A 25,131-nucleotide genomic window follows, 5' to 3' on the forward strand; every position below is an offset into this window, starting at 1 on the left:
ACAATGCTTATTTATTTAGACCAGCCGCTCAATCACATTAGTGGGCAGCTGGCCATTCATTAGACACGTTCAATAAATAAAGGGGATCCGTAGCAATCGCACGGACAAAGTAGACTCACTAGAGGTGCGGTGGGCGAAGTGGGTACACCAACAAACAAGCAGCTGCGTAACACCAGGGCCAACATTCCACCTATACCCCTTTTCTGCTATCACCGCGCCTACTACATTGGCGACGGCGAACGAAGCTACCACCCCGGCGAGAATAAGCCGCTTCGCCGCAGCCGAGGGCGAGGAGGCGGGGCCCGCCGTTCAACATGGCGTCGTTGTCCTCGCCGTGGGTTGAATGGGCCGGGGAGTACACCAAGGCGGCGCAAGCGGAGGCGCTCCCGCCGAATGAGTGGGCGGCGCGGGTGGCCACAGCGGCGGCAGCCGCGGGGGAAAGAGGGGACTTACAGTTTTCGGCGGGGCTGGCCGAAATGCTGGCGCGCGTGGTCCTCTCTGGGGAAAGCAGCGGCGCCGCCCCCGCCGCGGCGTGGAAGTACGCCGAGGCTGCCCTCGCCGCGCGCCTCGCGTCACCGGCGCTCCTCCTCACGCTCCTCTCCTCAAGGTACATACAGTGCAGGGTGGTAGGAGAGGCGAATGCGCTTGTGGTCCCTGCGTGGTGTCTGATGGAATCTGCCATTTTGCGAATCGCGACCGAAACAATGCTAGTTCGGATCTAGGAATTTCTCTTGGACATCCGAATGGCTGGAGTTAGACGTGGAAATGGAAGAAAACTTTATTTGCCGTACTTATTGTAGGCAGGTGATATCGTTCCCCAAAAATGTTACCCCCTTCGATCCAAATTAATTGACCATATATACAATGAAAATGGACATTGTATAGAGGTTGCGTCATTTAATTTGGATTGGAGGGAGTAGATTTTTTTTTTGCCGTGCGACGAAAATGCACAGGGTACATCTGTGGATGAGTAGAGGCAGATGTACTGTCTTGCCTCTCTAATCATTACTCACCGTTCAAGTTCATATTAGCTGAATTATACCAGAAAATAACTTGTGTTTCAGAGCACTCACTTTTTTTTTGCGAAAGTTCTGAGTACTTAGATAAAAGGAGCAAAATCAAGCACGTGTTAATTTCTCCAATTTTGCCAGCGAATGTCGAATGGCAGAAATAGACTGTTTGCAAGTATTATATTGATGGGTTCACTGTGTTCCTCCTCCTTGAAGGGTCATTCCTCGACGGGTGGCAAGGCCAACAGCGTATCGACTTTATTTGGAGCTCTTGCGGAGACATGGATTCAAATTATGTTTTCAGATGAAAGCGGCAAATTCCAACAAGTAACCTTATCCCACAGTCACTGCATGCTATAGTTAGTTAATACAATTTTGTGTTAGTAAGTTTTGAAATTAGACCAGAAGCATACGTATGCTTGGGTATGAAGTACTTATAATTTGAATGTATACCAGTCTTCAACCTTTATGCATTATACTGTACACATCCAGACTGAGCATGTCCTTGAGGATTTGCAAGAATGTGTTCTTCAAAATGCGTATAATCTGTCGATGTTATGGAATCAAATATTGAAAGGGGGTGCCTCTTGTAAGGTGGTTAGTGTTAAGGAGTATTAGTATTAGGTCTATGAGGCCTATTAGGCTATGTTTCCTTTCCAAGTCTATGTAATATATATACGCCCCATGGGCTATCGATGTAGGGCAAAGCCCTAGGTGGCCCGGTCTTCCACACTTGGAGGTGGACCAAGAGAATAACAAGAACACAAGGGAAACAAGGTGGACCAAGAGAATAGCAAGAACACAAGGGAAACAAACACTCACACAAGATCCAATCACACATGCACTCTTTCCACAAATCCACACAAGGTAACAAGATCCACAATCAACTAAGAGAGTTAGCTAGGATAGTTCTTCCCAAACCCACAAGTGAAGGTGGGGGCTTGATGATCTAGAGAGATCCTTCTCCCTTAGGAGGTCTTGGTGATCTATGGTGAAATCCTTCTCCAAGATGGAGGTCTTGAGATCTAGGGAGATCCTTCTCCTAGATGGAGGTCTTGTTCCTCTAGGAGGGGTACAAGGAGCAAAGCTCTCTCAATATCCTTGGGTATACTTTACTAACTCTAAATTGTGAGAGAGATATGAAATATATAGGTGGCTGGAGGTAGGGGATTAGATGTGGGGTACAAGGGTCAATTCCCATCACTACACGCAGGCAGAGCCCGTGTCCATGTGGTAAAGGGCCCGTGTCCACGGGTCCCGTGGGCACGGTACAAGGCCCGTGCGCACGGGTGTCCAATGGTTGTAGTGGTGCCCTGTGCCCTGTGCGCATGGGGTCCAAGAACTCATGGGCACGGGGTGTCCAGAGAGCTTTTGGATGCCCCGTGTGCAAGGGGTATGGGGGCTTGTTGGCACAGGGTGTCCAGAGAGCAGCTCATCTTGTTCAGCTGCTAGGCGCCGTCTTCCGTGCGTTCTTCTTGCTCCTCTTCATGGACTTGGTGCACCTTCCTCGCTTCTTTGTGATGTTCATCAATGTACCTAATGACATAGTCTCTTTGTGAGGTTCCCCATCCATAAAGAAATATAAGAGCGTTTAGATCACTTTATTTCTTTACAGAGGGAGTAGTAGCGAAGTCTCATCTAATTGCATATGGAGCTCGAAGAGGAGTCAGTTCACCTCGCTTTCGGTGGCACGTGCACAGCTCTTGTCAAGGGTCCACTTTGTGGTATAGGTGTTGGTGTAGTATCCGTGGTGATGTCCATGGGGTGCTCCGCATCGGCTATGCAAGAGACAAGTTGCATCCATAACATGGTATTAGAGCCCTAATTTTTTTTCGCACGTGCAACTCGTGCTCCTAATCCAGTCTCTTGCGCCACCGCCGTTGTTGTCTTCTTCGCCGGATTCATTATTTTCTTCTATCCCGTCGGCTGCCGCTGCTCTCTCACCCCGCCCGCCCGCATCGCTCAATTTGCGCGGCCCGTGCCTATGTGATAACCGCACGTCCACTTAGCTGTCCGCATGATCCGCGTTGTGTCCATCTGCCCGCCATTTCCCGCCCGCCACCCCGCAGGTTCCTTGCCCTCCACCATACCTTTGTTCGTTAGCCCTTTTCTGGTCCCTGTCCTTTCTATAGGATTTTGGTGGCCTCTTTTGCGTTATTGATATGCGCCCATTCTCTTGACGCCGAGTTTCTTTCACCGCCGGTTTTCTTGGGCTATGCTTTTATGCGCAATGCTCCATTCTGTTGACGTGTCATCTTCTTTTGACAACCCATCTTCTGTTACTTGCCTTGTATCTTGTACTGATTTGATTTCTTCTTTTGGTGTGCCATATTCTTCGTTATCTCCTTTCGCTTGACCTGACAGGTTCTGAAGACTCTACATGCTACGACGACGCTCAAGACACGGAGTTTGGATTTTTTATGTAGTGACACACTTCTCCGAATGCAATGCTATTGCACACGCTTCGCATTTGCGCGCGGGTGGGTGGGGGTGGGGGGGGGGTTGTTAAGGAGTATTAGGTCTAGGAGTCCTATTAGGCTATGTTTCCTTTCCTTGTACCCCAAGTCTTGTGTAATATATATGCCCTATGGGCTATGCAGTAGAGATAAGTTGCATCCATAACAGTTAGTATGAGTTGGTTAGGGTGTGTACAACGGCCTTACAATGAAGGTTGTCGTACACTTGATAAAGTGCCACAACAAAGTTTTTAAAATAGGTTTAGTCGCCTCGTTGGAGCGCGACCTACGTCCTATGAGGAAGGTTGTCAAGAGTGGTGCCCGGGGCATGCGACACTTGAGTGCCACCATTTCCGGAGTCCGACGACTCTCTAAAGTGGTAAGGATAGTGCCCGACGCACGGTGATGGAGGGCAAGCCCTTGTGGCCTAATCTTTCATAACTTGGAGGTGGAGGAAGATGAACACAAGGAAGAACACTCGAGAGAAGATCCCAATCACACATCCACTCTCTAGGCAAACCATACAAGTAATACCACAAGATCCATAAGCAAGAAGGGAAACAAGTAACAAGGTAAGTTATTCCCAAATCCATTAGGGGAGATGAGGTGTTGGGGGTAGTCTTCTCCAAATCTACAAGGGGAAGATGGATGTCTTGATAATCCCTTGGGATTCTTCTCCACTGGCCGTCTTGATCTCCAATGGAGAGGATAGATGAGCGGAGCCTTCTTTTAGTTTGTCTAATATACTTTGCTAACCCTAAAACATGCAAGAGGTACGAAATATATAGGTGGCAGGAGGTAAGGGACGAGCTAGGGGGCAGGTTGGATGTTCCGACATGGGTCAGACATAGGGTCGTAGATTATGTTGGAGCATCTGACCCGAAGACATAACGTATGTCAAGGGTCGGATGCCAGGTTGAAGGTTGGGTCGGGTATTCCGACCCATTGTCCGACCTGGCAGTTTTAGCCAGCTTTGCCTCCATGTGTTGCTCATTCTCCCTTGAGACTCTTTCCTTCTCCATGATAGCCTGGCCTTCATTCCAGGCTTCTCCATGCTTGATTTTGTCACACCTAATGGCATTTAGCATTCCGACTTTAGGTAGTAACCATGTCTCATTTGAATGTAAAGGGCTTTCAAAGAGGAGTGAGTTTACCTCGGATTCAATAGCACGTGCGCAAGCTCTTGTCAAAGGTCCACTTGGAGGTGTAGGTGTTGGTGTAGAATCCATGGTGATGTCCATGGGGTGCTCCGCACCACACCGAACACTCGAAGTGTCTCCACTTTTGGAGTCCTGACTAGTCCGAGCCTTACTAGGTTCCTCAAACCTCTATTCTCAGTCTTGCTAGCTCGCCGGGGAGAGCTAGAAGGGGAGAAGAGAGAGTGACCCTCTTGAATTCATTCAAGCAGGCAGTGAGTGATTTACATGCCCATGTGGGGCCTTATCTAGCCTAGGGGTCATTGACAAATGATCAAGGCTACCCTTGAAAAGAGAAGGTGGGAGGGTAGAACTAAGGTAATCTTCTGTCCTTTGGCCCATGTGCCTCTAGTTGGGTTTGGAGGGGGAGGGGGATGGAGGTCCACTAGGGGGAGATTCCCTGCACTATATGAATGCCTTCTTGCTTGGGCTTGTGCCTCTTCGCTCCTTCGCCTCCATCTTTGACCTATTCTTTTATGAGCTCTTCTTCCGTTGACTTGTTGACCACACATACTTTCTTGGTTTCTCGCTGACCAGGGTGGTTTGCTTTGACCCATGGGAGTTTGCTTGAACTACCATTGCCCTCCTTGACTTGTGTCGACTGGCCTTTTGACCACTGATTTCCAATTACTCAACATGTGCAAAAACTTTCTGATGGCTTCATTGTTTATTAGTGTTATACACTAGATACTCGTTCGGGAATTTGAATCCGGTGTGCAACTTCGATATGAGGAGATTCCGCACACCCTCATTGGCTTTCGACCCGAGGCTGAATTCGTTGATGCTCACGATTTCGCGTAGGATGCAACCTAGGGCATTGGTGTAATGGCGTGTGGCCTTTTGGGGACTACCAAGAAGACCCTTAATCTCCACTTTAGTGATCACAATCCTATCAGTGCCAAGGTTGTTTCGGGACCTAGGCTTCTGCTGCCTCTTGGGTTGTCCAACATGGTCCCCCTGGCTGGTCCCTTCGTTGTGATTGGTCGCATCTTTAGGTCAATTGGTGTCGGCGTGGAACCCATCATGATCATTAGTTCTGGCACCAGACCTATCATGACCACTAGTTCTGTATTCCTGCCAATCCGTAAATGGGGTCAGGTTGTCTAGACCGTCATTACGTGACAACGGAGCTTTGTCTTTGTCGTTCGGATGTGTCATTCACAAAGAAGAGGTCGTGGCGACGGCTGTCTTCGGAGATTTTCAGCCTACATGTTAAATCGTTGGGAAAACGTTAAAATTCTATATAGAATCCATATAATTACTTAAAAATATGTAGGAAATCAAAAGAATTACTTAAAAATACCTATAAATTTCAATAGAAATTTTGGCACGACCTTTGCTAAAAGTTGGCCATGTGATGTGCCAAAAATTTGACAAAACACTTAACGTTGGCACTCATATATATTCTCTAAAAAGACATAGCGTGAAATTCATCGCGAGCAACAAATTGTTGCCTTGGCTCAGTCGCTTAAAAATCACACAAAACATGTAGAACGTCGGTTTGATGTCTGGTTTAATATCACATATCATATTAAAACCACAGCCGGTGGTGAGGAAGTATGGTCGGATCCACAGCTGGTGGCGGCGGAGCTAACACACACGTATTTGGGGACCGTGCGGTCGATTTAGTGATTTTTCACCTAAGTCCCGTGTGCATTGGTTCATATATGAGGTAATTTACTAGTTGTGAGGGAAAGAGGGACAACACCACTAGTAACAAGTAAGCTCGCAACGAGAGGGGAGAGTGTGTCTACATACCCTCGTAGACCGAAAGCGGAAGCGTTTAGTAACTCGGTTGATGTAGTCGAACGTCTTTGCGATCCAACCGATCCAAGTACCGAACGCACGACACCTCCGCGATCAACACACGTTCAGCTCGATGACGTCCCTCGGACTCTTGATCCAGTTGAGGCCGAGGGAGAGTTCCGTTAGCACGACGGCGTGGTGACGGTGATGATGAAGTTACTGACGCAGGGCTTCGCCCAAGCACTACAACGATATGACCGAGGTGTGTAACTGTGGAGGGTGGCACCGCACACGGCTAAAAGATCAACTTGTGTGTCTTTGGGGTGCCCTCTACCTCCGTATATAAAGGGAGGAGAGGGAGAGGCAGTCGGCCCTAGAAGGGCGCGCCAAGGTGTGGATTCCACCTCCCACACGGAGTAGGAAAGGGGGAAGAGCGAAGGAGAAGGAAGGGGGGGGGGGGCTTCTCCTAGTCCTAATCGGCCTCCTGCCCAAAGGGGGGCGCACCAGCCCCTTGTGGGCTGGTGTGCTTCCCTCTTATGGCCCATAAGGCCCATAACTTCTCCCGGGGGGTTCCGGTAACCTCCCGGTACTCCGGAAAAATGCCCAAACCACTCGGAACCATTCCGATGTCCGAATGCAACCTTCCAATGTATGAATCTTTACCTCTCGACCATTTCAAGATTTCTCGTCATGTCCGTGATCTCATACGGGACTCCGAACAAGCTTCAGTCATCAAATCACATAATTCATAATACAAATCGTCATCGAACGTTAAGCGTGCGGGCCCTACGGGTTCGAGAACTATGTAGACATGACCGAGACACATCTCCGGCCAATATCCAATAGCAGAACCTGGATGCTCATATTGGCCGAGACACATGACCGAGACACATCTCCTACATATTCTACGAAGATCTTTATCGGTCAAACCGCATAACAACATACGTTGTTCCCTTTGTCATCGGTATGTTACTTGCCCGACATTCGATCGTCGGTATCATCATACCTAGTTCAATCTCATTACCTGCAAGTCTCTTTACTCGTTCTGTAATGCATCATCCCGTAACTAACTCATTAGTCACATTGCTTGCAAGGCTTATAGTGACGTGCATTACCGACGGGGCCCAGAGATACCTCTCTGATACTCGGAGTGACAAATCCTAATCTCGATCTATGCCAACTCAACAAACACCATCGGAGACACCTGTGGGGCATCTTTATAATCACCCAGTTATGTTGTGACGTTTGATAGCACACAATGTGTTCCTCTGGTATTCGGGAGTTGCATAATCTCATAGTCATAGGGACATGTATAAGTCATGAAGAAAGCAATAGCAATAAAACTTAACGATCATTATGCTAAGCTAACGGATGGGTTTTGTCCATCACATCATTCTCCTAATGATGTGATCCCGTTCATCAAATGACAACACATGTCTATGGTCAGGAAACTTAACCATCTTTGATGAACGAGCTAGTCAAGTAGAGGCATACTAGGGACACTTTGTTTTGTCTATGTATTCATACATGTATCAAGTTTCCGGTTAATACAATTCTAGCATGAATAATAAACATTTATCATGATATAAGTAAATATAAATAACATCTTTATTATTGCCTCTGGGGCATATTTCCTTCACTCGAGTAGGGTCGGAGCCATTACTACAAACATAATCTATTCTTTTAAATTGGTTAAGTGCCATTTCCTTCAGAATTGGTGCTCCACAAATTTCCTTTGTTATTGTATTCTTCAGTTATTTTTTGTGTTGTTTGTTCAATGTATATAGTTTTTTCATATTGTTTGTAAGTCTGTCTGGTGATGCATATAGTCTGTTAGCAACTTAGTATTCTATGTTTATGCCTTGCATGTACCTATATTACTCAATTTATTCCTGTAGCCGTATCATATACCTGTGTGGTAAATAAATCCCGTCTTTAAGGGAAAACAGTTGCGGGGGCAATATAAGGGAAGTTTGTTAATGCTTTCTCCGTTATTTTGCAGGATCAGGCAGTTAATAGATGATAACCTTAACCTCTCCAAGATATTTGGCTTTTCAGCATGTGAACCAGGAGTCTTTATTGTTGAATTTGTCCTTTGCATTTTATGGCAATTGGTTGATACCGCATTAGATGATGAGAGTCTGCTAGAGTTAACCCCAGAAAAGAAAGCTCAATGGCCAACTAGGCCTCAAGATATTAGTGCATTTGAAGTTTCTTTTTCGGAACAAAAGCCAGAGAAAATTGAGAAATTACAGAGGATGAATAGTGTGATAACTATAGAGCTTATTGGACATCTTCTTCACGATAAAGTAATTACTCGCATCCTCTCATTGGCACGCGAAAACATGTATGGCTTTTGAACTTTACGTGCTCTTTTACTGAGTTATTTCAGCTATTTTTCCCTATCACCAAGAGACTGTAAACTTCTTTTCTTGGTTTGAGTGATCAATTGAAAACCACTTCCGTTCCAATTAATAACCTGGCTATCTTAAATGCATCTGCAATCCAAATAGTTAATTCTAATGGTCTGAAGCTCTCAAGTGAAGTTTCTGCACACCTTTTTTTTTTCTTTTTGTAAGAAAACTGTAAGGGAAATCGCAGCCATATGAATAGGAACCTAAATACACATCTGTTTGAACTTAAAACCTAGGTGGTGGATTTGTAAATCCATTATCCTAACCAAGTGGGCTAGACTCGCTTTCTAAACCAGCACAACCTTGTGCAATAGACAGCTAAAATATAAAAGTATTCATGGAATGTATTAGTTTTTTTTTCAATATTGTCATCGTAACATTGAGCTAATGCTCTAGAATCATTGGGATTCTATGCATTAGCAACTTTGGCTGTACCTTCAGTAACGGCGAAGAGTCTGGTGTAAACAGTATGGGTGCATGCGAACATTTAGTATCGCAGTTGGAGTTGATTGTTCAGACTTCAGAATAACATTTAGTGTTTCAGTTGGAGTTGCTCAGATGCTTAGAATTAGTCTGTAGAATAAGCTAAAGGTGAGCCATTATCCCTATGCAGGCTTGTATAGAAGCATTCATTGTTTATGTAAATTGTTCTTACTTACACAAAACAACCAGTCGAACCTACTGTTTTTGCAATAATGTAGCAAGTTGTGTTACATATCACTGTTGACAAAAATTTAATGTTTCAGGAAAACTCAGTGGGGACTATTCACTTATCGGTTACGATTGCTTGTGGCAAACTCATCCACCTTACAAGCTTCGACGATGTCCTTGGTAACATTTCAGCAGTTGATTCTAGATGACCACAATGTCCATGGCGAAAATAAACATAGTTTGCACAAAAAATTCCACCCCATGGTGGCTTCTAACCCTCTATCTTCTCCAAATGGACATTGCCATGGTGGTAGTTATTCTGCACTATGGACTCCTATCGATATGTATCTTGAGGATTGCCTTGATGGCTCAATTGCTGCCACAAATTCCATTGAGATTTTAAGTGGTAAATACATTAAATTATGAAATCCTTGGTTGTATTGAATCGTAACTTTCTTCTCATAATTTTGCTTTTCACTGCTACTTTTATAATTTAATAGTGGTTTGCAGGTTTGGTCAAGGCACTTCAAGCAGTCAATAGATCCAGCTGGCATGATGCATTCATGGCCCTTTGGATAGCATCAGTTCGCCTTGTACAAAGGGTGAGTCTTCACTCATCATCTTGTTTAATCATTGAAACAACCTTTCATATTCTAATATTTGATCCTGTAAAACAAACAGGAACGAGAACCGATTGAAGGTCCTGTGCCTCACCTTGAAACACGACTATGCATGCTTTTGTCTATTGCAACACTTGCAGTTGCTGACATAATTGAGGAAGCAGATTCACGTTGTGGTGAAACTGACCTCAGCAGTCACTGGAAACAAGAAACAGCAACTGATGATCTGCGTAAGGAATTGATGTTAAGCTTACAGGCTCTTGGTGATTACGAAAGTCTGCTTGTTCCTCCTCCATGTATCATCTCGGCAGCTAATCAGGCTGCTTCCAAAGCTGCAATGCTTGTTTCAGGAATTAACAGTAGCAGCGGCTACATGGAAAGTATCAATGAAAGTATGCTAAGTTATTGTACTTGGTTACTCTTTTTTTATTCAAATACACATATTTTAAGTAATTGGCAAACTTATTTTAATTTTGATCAGCTGGAAACATGAGGCACTTGATTGTGGAGTCATGTATCTCAAGAAACTTATTGGATACGTCAGCTTACTATTGGCCTGGTTATATTAATGGTCATGTCAACTCCATGTCTCATGCAATTCCTAGCCAACTTGCTGGGTGGGCGGCCTTCATGAAGGGTACACCATTAACTCAGTCACTGGTTAGTGTGTTGGTCTCAAGTCCTGCTTCAAGGTGTGCACTTCTTCTCTAATGAAAAGAAACGAACGTAACGTTTCATGCATTTGGATGGCATCTTCCACAAGAGATGTCACCAATCTTCTATATCTAAATAGCTAGCCCCCACTAACCTATTTCTGTCCACATGCAAGCATGCCACCTTGGCATGCAACATGCATGGGAGAAGGCCCACCTCAACATTCAACCATGCACAGAAAAACCCCACCTCAACATTGAAACATGCATTCTATTATGCTATTTATACTTAATAAATATTTTACAACTATACAATAATCAAACACAGTAAATCATATGTATTTTTAGTTTTAGCTATCATATTATTATCCAAATATTCATGTTCCATACAACTAAAACTCCCTAAAATATATGCAAAACATTCCCGCAACAATGTGCGGGGCATCATCTAGTTACATTAAAAAGAAAGCTATATTTAACAACTCAAGATCATCGTTTATGTGTTGTTCAATACAATTTGTTTTTCTTCTTTGAGATAAGCAGTTAGCCAGTTTTACAACAACAGTATGACGCATGGTTTCATCATTTGGATGTACTATGCTAATAGCTGCTCTTTATGTTGTTTCTGTGTTGCTGTAAATTGTATTACTATGTATGATTAAATCATGTCATTTAGTTGATACTCTTAACATTATTTATAAAGCGGTAAGGTGACCTAAGGCCCCTAAGCGCCTGAAGCAACCAACTGCCTTGCCGCCTAAGCGCCTAAAACTGCATAACTGCAAGGCGCCTAAGCGTCCAAGGCGGGATGCCTTATAAACAATGACTCATAAACTGTTGCTGTTAGTAATAAATCACTGAATGAAGCTCATAAACTTGATGGAAGCTTAGCAGAGCTCGAAAAGTTATTTGAAGTTGCAGTCAACGGATCAGATGATGATAAGGTGTCTGCTGCTACTGTTCTCTGTGGAGCAACCTTGTTACGAGGTTGGAATTTTCAGGTTAGTAATTGTGCACTTCCATACTATGACTTGTTGGTCCTAGTCATGATGACTAGCTTACTAAACCTATGGTTGTTTTAACTTATGAATTTTCTGACATTGTGATATCTTGTAGGAGCATACAGTTCGCTTAGTCGTTAAACTGCTCTCACATTCTGATCCTTCTGATTATTCTGGTAGAGAGAGCCAGTTAATAAAGCATGGTCCAATGCTTAATGTTATTCTAACTGGAATATCACCCGTAGACTATGCTCCAATCTTCTCATTCCATGGTTTGGTATGATCAATACGATTACTTACCATGACTTCGATGCTTCCAGCTGCCAGTTTATGTTTACGTTTTTATTGTGAAATATATTTATGCTCCAAACAATCAATAGGTTCCAGAACTGGCTACTGTGCTCATGGCGATATGTGAAGTTTTTGGGTGTCTTTCCCCAAGTGTTTCATGGACGGTGGGAGCAGGGGAGGAAATATCTGCTCACACGGTCTTCTCAAATGCGTTCATTCTTCTGTTAAGACTATGGAAGTTTAATCATCCACCACTTGAATATTGTATAATGGGAGATGGTGCTCCAGTTGGCTCACAACTAACTCCTGAGTATCTTCTGTTATTGAGGAACTCCCAAGTTCTTTGTGCCAACAGTTCATCCAAAAGTAGAAGCAGCCAGAAGCAATTACCTGTTACTTCAAGTCGATCATCTCAGAACCCTATTTTTATGGATTCTTTTCCGAAGTTGAAATTGTGGTACCGACAGCACCAAGCTTGTCTGGCCTCGCCTCTCTCTGGACTTGCTCATGGAACACCTGTACATAACATTGTAGACAGCCTTCTCAACTTGATGTTCAGAAAGGCCAACAAAGGAAGTACATCTATTGGCTCTGTATCTGGGAGTAGCAGCATAAGTAACTCCTCTGGTCCTGGAGATGACGGTTCACATCTTTGGCCTCAGTTACCTGCTTGGGAAATACTAGAAGCTGTTCCATTTGTGGTTGATGCTGCTCTAACTGCTTGCTCCCATGGAAGACTATTTCCGCGTGAACTGGCTACAGGTTTGTTGTTTTCAGTTGAGGTCAACAACTTTCTCAATCAGGTTTGAGAGATAGAGTGACGGGTTGAGCTTCAGTATTTAATAATCACTATTTATTATGGCCTATCGGGTCATCTCAGTTTTTGAATGCTACCTTTTTTTATTTTCAGGTCTCAAAGATCTAGCTGATTTTCTGCCTGCATCTACTGCAACAATCGTAAGCTACTTTTCAGCTGAAGTGACACGTGGTGTTTGGAAACCTGCATTCATGAATGGAACAGATTGGCCTAGCCCGGCTGCCAATTTATCCATGGTTGAAGAACATATCAAGAAAATTGTAGCTGCTACTGGCGTTGATGTTCCAAGACTTGCCACAGGTTATTATTTCTGTCAGTTCAAGTGAATTCTTATGCATTTATGCCATACTAGGAGTGTTCCTGCCATGCATTGTGCTACATGTAAGTTTGCAGAGAGTATTAATCTGGTTTTGTATCACTTCACAGGAGGAACTACTTTGGGTAGACTTCCATTGCCACTGGCTGCTTTTGTGAGCCTCACCATCACATACAAGCTTGACAAGGCATCCGAACGTTTCCTTAACCTAGCTGGTCCAGCTTTAGAGAATCTTGCTGCTAGTTGCCCTTGGCCAAGCATGGCAATTGTCGCAGCACTGTGGACTCAAAAGGTCAAGCGATGGAGTGATTTTCTAGTCTTTTCAGCATCACGCACCGTCTTCCACCATAACAATGATGCAGTTGTCCAGCTCCTCCGAAGCTGCTTCACTTCTATTCTTGGCATGTCGTCAACATCATTATGCTGTTGCGGAGGTGTTGCTAGCCTTCTGGGTCACGGGTTTGGCTCTCATTGCTCCGGTGGTCTCTCACCAGTTGCACCAGGAATTCTCTACCTCCGGATATTCCGGTGCATCAAGGACTGCTCTATACTTGCAGAAGATATACTTTCCCTGCTGATGCTTTCGGTGAAAGACATAGCTGAGACAACAGTGTCCAGGCATGGATCGGACAAGCTAAAGAGGACCAAGTATGCAATGGGACATGGAAAGATCTCTCTTGCTACTGCAATGACACAAGTTAAGGTGGCGGCATCACTTGGAGCAACACTCGTGTGGTTATCAGGCGGTACTACCCTTGTCCAGTCTCTGTTTCAAGAGATGTTGCCCTCTTGGTTCCTTTCTGCGCAGGATCTGGACCGAGGAGGAGCCAGTGGAGGAACGGTATACAAGTTGGGTGGCCATGCACTTGCCTACTTTGCAGTGTACTGTGGGATGTTCGCATGGGGCATCGACCCGACACCAGTGTCCCGGCGTCGAGAGAGGGTTATGCGGTCGCACCTGGAGTTCCTAGCAAGCGCATTGGACGGAAAGATCTCTCTAGGCTGCAACATGTCCCTGTGGCAAGCCTACGTTTCAGGCTTCCTGGAGCTGGTAGTGGACCGCGCCCCCTGCTTGTTGCATGAGGTCGACCTCAAGGTGCTCAAGAAGCTTAGCATTGGGCTTCGGCAGTGGAAAGAGAAGGAGCTTGCCGTGGCCATCCTTTGCAGGGGTGGACCGGAGGCAATGGGTGTTGCCGCAGAGTTGATATTGGATAGCGAGTGGTGACTGACTCTGAAGTTGCTGGTAATTCTTCGTCATCGATGTTGCTGACTGTACATAACCAGACGACGAGCGTGTGTATGCTTGGTTTCTCTGGAATGCTGTTGGGTGTTCTACTCTTCCTAATCAAAGCTCCTCTCTAAGGCCCTGTACAATGGCAGGTGCTTAGACAGGTGGCAGAGAAAAAAAACCCGGTTTTTTTTCCAAGATTGGACTGCACCGGGGGGGGGGGGGGGGGGGGGGGGGGGGGGGGGGGGGGGGGGGGCTCACCTAGTGCCTCAATCGAGCAGCTGACCAGCAGGGATTCTTCACTCCAGGACATCATAGTAGCTCGGATTGGAATCTTTTATGTCTACCCACTTGCCCATTCATCTACATCCTTGTACAAGGCTTCCCACTGTGGACACAGAACTGACGACATCAGCTTTTCAGTATGCTGAGTGCCTCAATCGAGCAGCTGACCAGCAGGGATTCTTCACTCCAGGACATCATAGTAGCTCGGATTGGAATCTTTTATGTCTACCCACTTGCCCATTCATCTACATCCTTGTACAAGGCTTCCCACTGTGGACACAGAACTGACGACATCAGCTTTTCAGTATGCTGAGTGCCTCAATCGAGCAGCTGACCAGCAGGGATTCTTCACTCCAGGACATCATAGTAGCTCGGATTGGAATCTTTTATGTCTACCCACTTGCCCATTCATCTACATCCTTGTACAAGGCTTCCCACTGTGGACACAGAACTGACGACATCAGCTTTTCAGTATGCTGCAATCACTATATAGAATAAGAGATGAACTGCATGTGTGCCATATATTAAAAAAAACATCATCTGATTGTTGTAAAAAGAAGTTTGTTAATTAGTCAAATCCAGTTGTAACAAATCTCTCCTTCCAGAGGGGGTCATTCATGCAGTTTTCTTTAGGGTTGGTTGTGGCTTTATTAAAAGAGTTTAGAGATAAATCATGGAGGGACTAGCGAATGAGCAACTGAACTAACAAAATGATTTGCATGTCAAGAACTAAAAATTGTTACCTCTTGACTGATGATGCATCCCATACGCTCAGGAGTGTGGCATAGACCATTGCATGTGGTATCTGCCATGACAAGTGTCACCCTCCGATCGAAAGTAAAAGATCAACGTTGACCAAGCTGCAAGGGAAAGGACCTTTTCAAGTTAATACTGGCCACATGACTTGCTACATGCAACATTGAGAAGCAGTCAAATATTTGTACATGCAACATGCGAAGAAGTTGTGTTGGTACAGACCGTTTATATATAGGCTACTTCTCATAGTTGTTTGTGCAGTCGCCCTCTTTGCAGAAGATCATGGATTCTCAGATCTCCTACATGGATTTGATGAATGATGGGTCAGCTGCATATGAGGCTGGTTATGGTGGGAATTACAGTAATTTAGGTGTTGGAGGGGATGGAGATGGACGTGAGGACAACAACGACGAAGAAAGGGGTAGCAAGAGACTACCATGAACCGAAGAGGATAACATACGATTGGTTAGTATTTGATTTATGTTATCTATTATTTTTAAGTTAACTTGTCCATTACAATTATTTATAATGTAGTATGTTGAACATGTAGATTAGTGCTTGGTTAAACAATTCCGTCGATTCAATCGATGGAAATGCAAAGAAAGGTGAAGTTTATTGGAAAGATGTAGGCAAAGATTACAACAACAATAGTCCTGCAGATCGGAGGAGGAAGGCCAGCAACTGCAAAGACCATTGGGGAAAGATGAACCGCAGAATTGTGTTGTTCAATGGCATATGGTGTAGGCTCAAGGAAGTGTATGTGAGTGGTCAATCTGATGACCAACTCATGAATAAAGCTCATGACATGTACAAGTCCGAGCAAAAGCAATATTTCACATTTGGAAATCTATGGAGAGAGCTACAGCAACACCCAAAGTGGACAAGAATATATGCAGAGGAGAAAACGGGCACAACTGATGATGATGTAGTACACGAGATTGAAGAAGAAACAAGGCCACCAGGGAGAAATATTGCAAAAGACAAAATGAATGGAAAAGGTAAAAGTTCATCTGAATTTTCTTCAGGTCTTTCTCATGATGACATTCAATTGTACCATGATACAAATGTCCTACGAGCCTCCACGCAAGATGTAACACCCCGGATATGATTTACCCAATATGTAATCCAACTCTTGCCGTTTCCGGCTTTAAGTTATTTTATTTTCTCGGGTTCGGGTTTTGTCTCCGTGTGTTGCTGTCGTTGTCATGCATCTCATATTATGTCATCATGTGCATTGCATTTGCATACGTGTTCGTCTCATGCACCCGAGCATTTTCCCCGTTGTCCGTTTTGCATTCCGGCGCTCCGTTCTCCTCCGGTGGTCATTTCTACCTTTCTTTCGTGTGTGGGGATTAAACATTTTCGGATTGGACCGAGACTTGCCAAGCGGCCTTGCTTTACTACCGGTAGACCGCCTGTCAAGTTTCGTACCATTTGGACTTCGTTTGATGCTTCAACGGTTAACCGAGGGACCGAGAAGGCCTCGTGTGTGTTGCAGCCCAGCACCCCTCCGATTTGGCCCAAAACCCACCTAAACCCTATCCATCATTTAGAGCGTCCGATCACGATCGCGTGGCCGAAAACCGCACCTCATTTGGACTCTCCTAACTCCCTCTATGCCTATATAAAGAACCCCCCCTCCGAAATTCACGGGTGAAACCCTAACCCTCTCCCTCTCCTCGCGACCGGACAAAAACGCCACCGACGAACATGTCCATTTCCACCCCGCCGCCGCCACTTGTCGCCGCCTGATTCGCCCACGCGGGCGCCCACTTCGCCGCCGCCGCCAGGGCCCGCGGGGCCCATCGCCGGCCCTCCCGGCACGAAGCTCCCGCGCGTTGACCCCGCCGCCCAGCGCCTCCTCGCCTCCATCTCCGGCGGCCCGCGCCACCACGCCGCAGCGCGCCCTCGCCGGCGGCCGCCTCGCACCTCGCCGACGACGACCGCGGCAGCGCCGCCCCGCGCCGCCCTCTCCTTCCACGCCGGCCGCCGCCCACCGCGTCCGCAGCTCCGGCCACCGGCGCCCGCGGCCACCCCACCGTCGTCCGCCGCCGCCTCCACTCCGTCTCCGGCGAGCACAGCTCTGGCCGCCGCCTCGGTTCACGCGGCCGATCTAGTTCCAGATCTGAGATTCGGTTGAACTTTGACCTAATTTCAGTAATATTTTGCCATGTTCATTGCATCGTAACTTTGCATCCGTAGCTCCGTTTTGGGCATATAGCATATCAAAATGTTCATCTCAGGGAGTACATCATTTCATCTCATTGCATCATTTTCATTAGAGTTCATCTTGATGCCCGAAATGCTGTTGGAAGAGTGCTATTTGAGATAATTGCCAGATCTGCTGATCCAGTTAGCTATTTGTCATTTTTGCCATGATTATTGTGTGCATGATATGCCCATGAGCTCTACATATGTTTTGTTATATGCTTTGTCATCTTTCCAGAGGTGCAATCCATGTATTTTTGTGATGTGTGTGGTGACTAGCACAAGCTCGCAAAGTGGTGCATTTGTTAATGCTGATTTCAGGGACTTAGCATTTCCACTAAGTCCTTGATCTGTTTATATCGATATGCCATATGTTCATGTTGTTTCCTAGTGATCCGTGCCTCTTTTGAGGATGATCAGTAAGGATGTTTTGTTAATCTTGTAGTGCTCTATCCATCCATGTCTTTGTTTGCAATTATGGAGCACCCTAGCTTGAGTCAATCGAGCACTACTTTTGCTATTTCGTGAATCTAGGCAGATTGTCTACTTGTTAGCGATTTTGCCGAGGATGTTATAGTTGATCCGTGCATGCTATGTTATTGTTCTTGCCATGTCTAGCTTGTATAATGTGTATTCTTGATGGATGTATGCTTAGATTGTCATGACTTACTCTGTAGTGAGTGCATCGAGCTCGTAAACATGCCTACTTGATATCTGATTTTGCATACTCCAGTTTTCACTAAGTCTGTGATCTGATTATGTTTTTGCCATGTTCACATGCTTGCAATTATATTTTCTGATCCCTTTTGGCTCAAGGTCACTAAGGGACTTTTGTTAAGCTCTTTGAGTAGCTCCATGCCATGCTTTACTTTGCCATGTTCAGGCCCTGTAGCATATAGTTTTCTTGCTCCAAAATGTGCTAACTGATCTGAAATTCCAGACAAGTGTTAATTTCACTAAGTCTGAGATCTGTTTACCAATTGCATTTTTGCCATGCTTGTTTGAACCTGTTAATGGATGAATTGACCGTGGCTCAGTGTTCCTCTTTTGTTAAGCATCATGAATGGATCCCTGCCATGTATTTTTTTGCCATGTTTGAGTGTCGTAGCATGTTCATCTTGTTGCATTTAGATGGTCACTTGCTGTATATCGCAGACCGGTGCCATATTTGTTTTGCTTGCCATTTCCAAACCATGTCTCCGATTCCGGCGTTCTTTATATCGTTTTCAAGCGAAATCATCTCACCTTTCCAGTGGCACACTTGGATTTCCAAGTTGAGGCCAGGTTCATTCTTTCCTTGTCAAATCTTGCATATGCATCCCATATCGCATCCCGCATAGCATACCATGTTTGCATCATGTTGTTTGAGCTTTGCACGTGGTTGATTGTGTCTTTTGTGCTTGTTTGTCTTGTTTGGGTAGTGCCGGGAGACGAGTTCGCTAACGAGGAGCCCGTTGAGTTTGCTTTCGAGGATCCAGTCAACTCTGACAACTTTGCAGGTAAGATGATCAGACCCTCAAAATCACTTCTATCTTTGCTTTGCTAGATGCTCGCTCTTTTGCTATGCCTATGCTACGATGCCTACCACTTGCTTATCATGCCTCCCAAATTGCCATGTCAAACCTCTAACCCACCATGTCCTAGCAAACCGCTGATTGGCTATGTTACCGCTTTGCTCCGCCCCTCTTATAACGTTACTAGTTGCAGGTGAAGATTGGAGACCGTTCCTTGTTGGAACATTATTTACTTGTTGGAATACCATTATATTATCTTGTTATATTAATGCATCTATATACTTGGTAAAGGGTGGAAGGCTCGGCCTCTCGCCTAGTGTTTTGTTCCACTCTTGCCGCCCTAGTTTCTGTCATATCGGTGTTATGTTCCCGGATTTTTGCGTTCCTTACGTGGTTGGGTGATAATGGGAACCCCTTGATAGTTCGCCTTGAATAATGCTTTTCCAGCAATGCCCAACCTTGGTTTTACCATTTGCCACCTAGCCTTTTTTCCCCTTGGGTTTTCGGAGCCCGAGGGTCATCTTATTTAAACCCCCCTGGGCCAGTGCTCCTCTGAGTGTTGGTCCGACTGAGCTGCCTGCGGGGCCACCTCGGGGCAACTTGAGGTTTGGTTTTACTCGTAGCTAGTCTCATCTGAGTGTTGCTACGTCTCGAGCTAGCGTTGGTTTTCCCCGAAGAGGAGGGGGTGATGCAGCACAGTAGCGTAAGTATTTCCCTCAGTTTTTGAGAACCAAGGTATCAATCCAGTAGGAGGTCACGCGCAAGTCCCTCGTACCTGCACAAAAAGGTAGCAACTCGCAACCAACGCTTAGGGGTTGTCAATCCCTTCACGGTCACTTACGAGAGTGAGATCTGATAGAGATAATATTTTTGGTATTTTTGGTATAAAGATGCAAAGTGAAAAGTAAAAGCAAAACAAGTAAAATAAAGTAATGGAGATTGATATGATGAGAATAGACCTGGGGGCCATAGGTTTCACTAGTGGCTTCTCTCAAGAGCATAGATATTCTATGGTGGGTGAACAAATTACTGTTGAGCAATTGATAGAATTTAGCATAGTTATGAGGTTATCTAGGTATGATCATGTATATAGGCATCACGTCCGTGACAAGTAGACCGACTCCTGCCTGCATCTACTACTATTACTCCACTCATCGACCGCTATCCAGCATGCATCTAGAGTATTAAGTTCAGGGGGGGCGCCCAGGGGGGGGGGGGCGCCCTCCACCCTCGTGACCTCCCCGGAAACTTCTTGGAGTAGGGTCCAAGTCTCCTGGATCACGTTCGGTGAGAAGATCACGTTCCCGAAGGTTTCATTCCATTTGGACTCCGATTGATATTCTGTTTCCTCGAAATACTGAAATAGGCAAAAAACAGCAATTCTGGGCTGGGCCTCCTATTAATAGGTTAGTCTCAAAAATAATATAAAAGTGGAAAATAAAGCCCAATATAGTCCAAAACAGTAGATAAAGTAGCATGGAGCAATCAAAAATTATAGATACCTTGGAGACGTATCAGGCATCCCCAAGCTTAATTCCTGCTCGTCCTCAAGTAGGTAAATGATAAAAAGAGAATTTTTGATGCAGAGTGATACTTTGGCATAATTTCAATGTAAATCTTCTTAATCATGGTATGAATATTCAGATCCGAAAGGTGTTCATTTTCGTCACACAAAGATGTTCCCAACTTCTATACCCCCGATGACAAGCCAAGCAATTGTTTCATACTCAAATAATCTCAAACTTTTTCAACCTTCACGCAATACATGAGCGCGAGCCATGGACATAGCACTATGGGTGGTATAGAATATGATGATGGGGATTAGGGCTGCAAGAAAAGCTCGAGGCTCGTGCGCCGCTCGAGACCGACTCATATTTTGACTCGACTCGAGATCGACTCGAAAAGAAATGAGCTGAGTATGAACACTTTATGTAGCTCGATAGAGAAACGAGTTAATCTTGAGCCAACACTGGCTCGCTCGATTTTAGCTCGATAGCTCAATGTCATATAATTATATTAAATAATCTTGATGTATATTTAAAGAAAATAGTATAATTTATTGCCATATATGTTGTGTCCAAGTTTTCTCATTTTTACCTAGTAGGAAACATGAGGCCTATTAAGCAGGAGAAATTTAGCCTCAATATGGTGTGTGGTCAGTCATGTGTCAAATATCCTATTATTCTCAGCCAAAGTTTAAGAGCAGTTGCACCTTCATTTTTTATGTTTCTAGATCATTGATCCCTATTTGTCAAGTGCTAGTCTTTAGTTGAGAGAGAATAAGTCAAATTTTATAGTGGTTTTCTATGTTGTGTTGCTGGCTATAATGTTTGAAAAATTGCCTTAGATTATTCATAAAATTATCTGATTATTTAGCTCGAAACTAGCTCGAGATCGATACAAGCTGAGCACGAGCCACTTTCTACGGCTCGACCTTGATCTTCACTCAGTTTGAGCTCGCTCGAATTTTAGTATAATTTGAGTTGAGCCTAGTCCAACTCGCTCGAACTCGACTCGTTTGCAGCCCTAATGGGGATTGTGTGGAGAAGACAAAAAAGGAGAAAGTCTCACATCAACGAGGCTAATCAATGAGCTATGGAGATGCCCATTAATTGATGTTAATGCAAGGAGTAGGGATTGCCATGCAACGGATGCACTAGAGCTAAGAATGCTCAACAAAAGAAAACTAGTGGGTGTGCATCCAACTTGCTTGCTCATGAAGACCTAGGGCATTTTGAGGAAGCCCATCGTTGGAATATACATGCCAAGTTCTATAATGAAAAATTCCCACTAGTATGAACAAGACAAATTATGAGACTCACTATATGAAAATCATGGTGCTACTTTGAAGCACAATATATGAGACTCACTACATGAAGAACAAGGTGCTACTTTGAAGCACAAGTGTGGAAAAAGAGATAGTAGCATTGCCCTTTTTATTTTCTCTTTTTTGGGCCTTTATTTTTTCCTTTCTTTTTGGCCTTTCTCTTTTTTTTGATTGGGCAATGCTCTAATAATGATGACCATCACACTTCTATTGATTACAACATAATGATTACAACTCATACTAGAACAAGATATGACTCTATATGAATGCCTCCGGCGGTGTACCGGGATGGTGCAATGAATCAAGAGTGACATGTATGAAAAATAATGCATGGTGGCTTTGCCACAAATACGATGTCGACTACAAGATCATGCAATGGCAATATGACAAAAGTAAAGCATGCCATGATGATGATGATGGAAGTTGCATGGCAATATATCTCGGAATGGCTATGTGCCATGATAGGTAGGTATGGTGGCTGTTTTGAGGAGATATAGGAGGTTTATGTGTGAAAGAGCGTATCATATCACGGGGTTTGGATGCACCGGCGAAGTTTGCACCAACTCTCAATGTGAGAAAGGGCAATGCACGGTACCGAGAGGCTAGCAAGTGTCGGAAAGGTAAAGTGCGTATAATCCATGGACTCAACATTAGTCAAAATAACTCATATACTTATTGCAAAAATTTAGAAGTCATCAAAAATCAAGTACTACGCGCATGCTCCTAGGGGATAGATTGGTAGGAAAAGACCATCGCTCGTCCCCGACCACCACTCATAAGGATGCACAAGCCAGATACACTTCATGCTTCAAATTTGTTACACAACTTTAACCATACGTGCATGCTACGGGACTTGCTAACTTTAACACAAGTATTTCTCAAATTCACAACTACTCAACTAGCACGACTATGATATTATCACCTCCATATCTCAAAACAATTATCAAGCATCAAACTTATCTTAGTATTCAACCCACTAAAAAGAAAGTTTCACATATCTTGAATACCAAGTATATTAACATTAAGCAAATTACCATGCTATTAACGACTCTCAAAATAATCTAAGTGAAGCATGAGAGATCAAGTTTCTTTAAAACAAACCACCACCATGCTCTAAAAGATCTAAGTGAAGCACTAGAGCAAAAATTATCACGCTCAAAAAGATATAAGTGAAGCACATAGAGTAAACTATCAAGCTCAAAAGATATAAGTGAAGCACATAGAGTATTCTAACAAATTTCAATTCATACATGGCTCTCTCAAAATGTGTGTACAGTAATGATGATTGTGGTAGACTAACAAGCAAATACACAAATAATACAAGACGCTCCAAGCAAAACACATATCATGTGGTGAATAAAAATATAGCTCCAAGTAAATTACCGATGGAAGTGGACGAAAGAGGGGATGCCTTCCGGGGCATCCCCAAGCTTTGACTTTTTGGTGTCCTTGGATTATCTTGGGGGTGCCATGGGCATCCCCAAGCTTAGGCTCTTGCCACTCCTTGTTCCATAATCCATCAAAAGAATTCACCCAAAATTTGAAAACTTCACAACACAAAACTCAATAGAAATCTCGTGAGCTCCGTTAGAGAAAGAAAACAAAAGACTACTTTAAGGTACTGTAGTGAACTTGTTATTTATTTGTATTGGTGTTAAACCTACTGTATTCCAACTTCTCTATGGTTTATAAACTATTTTACTAGCCATAGATTCATCAAAATAAGCAAACAACACACGCAAAACAGAATCTGTCAAAAACAGAACAAACAGTCTGTAGTGGTAATCTGGTGTTACTAATTCGCAAAACTTCTGGACCCAAAAAAATTCTACTCAACTATAAGAAGGACCTGAAGAGAAATTTGTTGATTTGATCGCCAGGTAATACGTGAGTCACCTTTTATCGCACGTATCTAGGTGATTTTGACAATTCGGAGGCACTGGCGCAAAGATTTGCTGAGAATTACAGCAAGATCCATATCAATAACTAGTTCGAAGCCGAAGAAATAGTGCGTGTAAATAGTGGTTTAACATGGCACGATAGCCTAGGTACGTAAAAGTCATTAAAAAAACCCCACATACCCTCGTTAAACATGATACTAGTGGATATTTGTATTCCTAAAGCAGAACCAAAACAAAAAACACAATAATAAATATGGTTGCCTCCCAACAAAAGCGCTATCGTTTAACGCCCCTAGCTAGGCATAAAAGTAAGGATAGATCTAGGTATTGCCAATCTTTAATTTCAACTTTTTAGCGGAGTCATGCTCGAATCCGGGGGGTTCTTCCCTCTTCCCTTCATACTCGGAAATTTTTAGATCTAAAGAATCCAACCGTTTATTGCAAAGAGTAATCAACATATTCATACGGTTAAGATTTCCGCTAATATTTTTAAGAGGCTCAAGAGACTTTTGTAAAATCTTTGTTACTTCGCAAATCTTCTCAAACACTTGGGTTTCTTCCTGGGTAGGATGAGATCCTCCCTTTTGGGGTGGTGTTCCCACTATTCCCTCTATAATCTCATGCGCAATACCGGGATCAATATTAATGAAATTTCCCTTGGCCATGCAATCCAAGAGTTGTCTATGCGTCATGTTTAACCCAACATAAAAATTGCGAAGAAGAATTCTAAAGTTTCACCTCTAGGGTGCACTTACGATAAGATTCCATCATCCTATACCAAGCATCTTTTAATTTTCTCCTTGCCCGTTGCTTGTAAAGCACTTCATTCTCGGGAGATAACGGAGAAGATAAGGAATTCGACATAGCGACAGGTAAGCAAACTAACACACGAGCAAACAAAAGGCAAAGGGAAAAAAAGGAGGAAAGAGGGAGATTAAAGAGAAGGGCGAAAAAGACGGAAGGGTGAAGTGGGGGAGAGGAAAACGAGAGGCAAATGGCAAATAATGTAATGCAAGATAGGGATTGTGATGGGTACTTGGTATGTTGACTTTTGCGTAGGCTTCCCCGGCAACGGCGCCAGAAATGGCTCGTTGACGGGAGAGTAAATCTTGACTTGACTTGGCGTAGGCCTCCCCGGCAACGGCGCCAGAAATCCTTCTTGCTACGTCTCGAGCTAGCGTTGGTTTTCCCCGAAGAGGAGGGGGTGATGCAGCACAGTAGCGTAAGTATTTCCCTCAGTT

General features: G+C 44.3%; 1 protein-coding gene and 1 long non-coding RNA gene across 2 annotated transcripts; both read left to right on the forward strand.

The window, feature by feature from the left end:
- The first annotated feature begins 118 nt into the window (after window positions 1–118).
- Window positions 119–14,504, forward strand: LOC125537061 (mediator of RNA polymerase II transcription subunit 33A-like). Its single transcript, XM_048700355.1, has 12 exons — window positions 119–607; window positions 1,227–1,337; window positions 8,411–8,755; window positions 9,569–9,879; window positions 9,984–10,075; window positions 10,155–10,485; window positions 10,575–10,785; window positions 11,633–11,747; window positions 11,863–12,024; window positions 12,128–12,800; window positions 12,949–13,155; window positions 13,282–14,504. The coding sequence occupies exons 1-12, from the start codon at window positions 315–317 to the stop codon at window positions 14,394–14,396; spliced, it is 3,966 nt and encodes a 1,321-aa protein (XP_048556312.1). The 5' UTR covers window positions 119–314; the 3' UTR covers window positions 14,397–14,504.
- Window positions 14,505–14,630: 126 nt separating this feature from the next.
- LOC125537063 lies at window positions 14,631–16,612 on the forward strand. The gene is made up of 2 exons (XR_007295524.1): window positions 14,631–15,905; window positions 15,991–16,612. It is a non-coding gene; the product is annotated as an uncharacterized LOC125537063 (long non-coding RNA).
- The last annotated feature ends 8,519 nt before the right edge of the window (window positions 16,613–25,131 follow it).

The sequence above is a fragment of the Triticum urartu genome, chromosome 2 (assembly GCF_003073215.2).
Source record: "Triticum urartu cultivar G1812 chromosome 2, Tu2.1, whole genome shotgun sequence".
Lineage (NCBI taxonomy): Eukaryota > Viridiplantae > Streptophyta > Magnoliopsida > Poales > Poaceae > Triticum > Triticum urartu.

Excerpts from the sequence above, each read along its gene's own strand:
- LOC125537061 (XM_048700355.1), top strand. The coding sequence starts at position 315 with ATGGCGTCGTTGTCCTCGCCGTGGGTTGAATGGGCCGGGGAGTACACC. Across the intron at positions 8,756-9,568 it reads TCATTGGCACGCGAAAACAT|GAAAACTCAGTGGGGACTAT; the intron begins GTATGGCTTTTG and ends TTAATGTTTCAG. Across the intron at positions 10,786-11,632 it reads GTCTCAAGTCCTGCTTCAAG|CTTAGCAGAGCTCGAAAAGT; the intron begins GTGTGCACTTCT and ends ACTTGATGGAAG.